At 31.3% G+C, this 2,356-nt stretch overlaps 1 protein-coding gene across 1 annotated transcript; it reads right to left on the reverse strand.

Annotated features, from left to right (window-relative positions):
- Positions 1-1,031: 1,031 nt before the first annotated feature.
- On the reverse strand, positions 1,032-1,695 carry LOC142235711 (uncharacterized). Its single transcript, XM_075306971.1, has 5 exons — positions 1,663-1,695; positions 1,537-1,620; positions 1,281-1,451; positions 1,128-1,217; positions 1,032-1,067 (listed from the first exon to the last, which is right to left on the reverse strand). The coding sequence occupies exons 1-5, from the start codon at positions 1,693-1,695 to the stop codon at positions 1,032-1,034; spliced, it is 414 nt and encodes a 137-aa protein (XP_075163086.1).
- Between the last annotated feature and the right edge of the window lie 661 nt (positions 1,696-2,356).

The following is a 2,356-nucleotide window of genomic DNA, read 5'->3' on the forward strand; positions in this document are numbered from 1 at the left end:
CGGTGCCTCCCATGTTTGCACTTAAAAATAATGTGCTAACAATTTGAGTTCAAAACATATAATTTTTACACCCAAACATATGAGTCAGTCCGTGTATATTTTACTCCCAAAAAGTTTTTTTTTGTCCGTGTATATTACATTTTTGCCACGAAACATCAATATGTGTTACATTTGCAGCGTAAAGCCATTTTCAGAAAAGAACTGCATAAAGAATATTGTCTTTGGTTTAACCAAACGAAGATTTTTATTTACAGCAAACAAAATTGCAACAAGCTATTTTTTTTTAATTTTTCAAAAACATGTAATAAAAGAACAATATTTGCGACACCCGATTCCAAACATTTTATTTGTTTGCGGAATTGTTACCGAAATGATTTATTGTATAAATAATAAAGATTGACTGATGTACTATTATAGAAATCCCAGCAAAAAAAGCGTCGCCAAAAAAGTAGTGCAAATGATCTTTTTGGATCCGGAAGTTGTGCCAAATTGACGTAGAAGCGATGAATTTAACATGGGCTTGTCATAGGACGGATGTCCACCATTTCAACAGCCGCTGCTCTGAATTTGCATCACTTCTTTAGGTGTGAGGTGAATTCAGTGTTTTGGATGTGAATTAAGACATTTTGTGATATATGCACAAATAAATAATTTTTAAATTTTTTTTTATGATTTTTGATGGATTATAACGCTTGTGGAACGTGGAATTTTTGTCATCAAATTCGCAATTTTTCTAGAAAGCATTTACCATTTTTTTTCGGATAAATTTAAATAATTTGTACCATTTTATTAATTCTTAATTTGTTTTTAACCTATTTGAAACAAAAAAATTTCCCATTAAAAATATGAAATAAGCGAGTTATAAAAAAATTGATTCAAATGAACTTCCTTTGCAGTTAAAATAAAGAACATCTTTGGGAGGGCATTTTTGGAAGTTCTTTTAATGTTGTGCCTTGAGAAGAACTTCCAAATTTTTTTGCTGGGATATGGAATGTTTTTGCTTCCAAATCAATTATTCAATCACCAAACAATTAGTCATCACTCGTATTCGAGTACATTGAATCTGACTAAAAATATCTTTTAAAGACCAGTTGATAAGTAAATTTGTGTTGTCGGAGAGAAAATACTTTCATTGTTAAAATGTATTCTCCTTTGGGTATAGGTACCAGTTGCAGTCCTTTTGAGGATAAAGTAAAGTTTTCCATAATTAAGTCATGCTAGAGTAATCAGAATGTTAAGTAAAAACGAGAATATACGACAAAATCACATACTTCACTTACATTATAAGGACAAGAGTGATTTATGTTAGTGTACTTGGAAACACGTTCGTAGATAATACCCCAAGGTATTTTACGCTTATAGTCCTGCAGGAAATCGCATACATCTATTGTAGATTCCACAAAGAAAGGCATTAAATTCTGACCAACCTTGCGAAAAACACTCACTTTGACCTACAATATGGATATAATTCAGAAAAATTATGTTACTGAAGTTTTGTAAAATAATTGAACATTTGTCTGAGATGACTGGACTTACCGTAATATTATCAAGACATTGTAATGGATGTATTTGAGCAGAAAGAGCCAACAAACCCACGTCATTTTTTGTCAAATTACACCTCTTAACAATAAAAAAATCTTTTTCAATAACTTCACATGTAACCTGCTTGAAACCAACTGCTGGAGATTTTGCCATCATGATAAATTTTAATCCTGAAATCAAAAGGATTAATGAAATACCCGAGTAAGAGAATGAGCGCCAAGACATTTTCGTGCTGAAAGATGTTCACATTAACTTTGAAATGACATTCAAATATATATGGAATTGTTTTCTCCATATGCACCAATTATCAATAATCTATAAAATTCTCGTCATTACTCCCCATTATTAGTTCCACAATATGGCATTCGGATCGATTGATTACGGAATAGCAATTTGTCTCTATACAGAAAAAAATATCACCAAAACATTTCCAGTTAAAAAGTTGATTGAAGTTGAAAATGTTTTCAATTAATAAATTAATTGATACAATTAACTTTTTAATCAAATTTAATTGATACAATTAACTTTTTAATCAAACTCGGAAGACTAACTCAATTAAAAACAAGTGATGTTTTTTTTTATTTTTAACTAAAAATTTATTTCAAACTATCAATTTTTATACCCTGCGCCACACTGTGGAACAGGGTATTATAAGTTAGTGCATATGTTTGTAACACCCAGAAGGAGACGAGATAGACACATGGTGTCTTTGGCAATAATGTTCAGGGTGGGTCCCTGAGTCGATATAACCATGTCCGTCTCTCCGTCTGTCCGTCCGTCTGTCTGTGAACACATTTTTGTAATCAAAGTCTAG

Source organism: Haematobia irritans, chromosome 4 (genome assembly GCF_050003625.1).
Source record: "Haematobia irritans isolate KBUSLIRL chromosome 4, ASM5000362v1, whole genome shotgun sequence".
In the NCBI taxonomy this organism is placed as follows: Eukaryota; Metazoa; Arthropoda; class Insecta; order Diptera; family Muscidae; genus Haematobia; species Haematobia irritans.

What these genes read in the sequence shown, in the direction of transcription:
- LOC142235711 (XM_075306971.1), bottom strand. Translation starts at nt 1,695, where the DNA reads ATGGCAAAATCTCCAGCAGTTGGTTTCAAGCAG. An exon ending in CAGCAGTTGGTTTCAAGCAG is followed by an intron (nt 1,621 to 1,662) that starts GTTACATGTGAA and finishes TTTATTGTTAAG; the next exon opens with AGGTGTAATTTGACAAAAAA. An exon ending in AATACATTTTAACAATGAAA is followed by an intron (nt 1,068 to 1,127) that starts GTATTTTCTCTC and finishes AGATATTTTTAG; the next exon opens with TCAGATTCAATGTACTCGAA.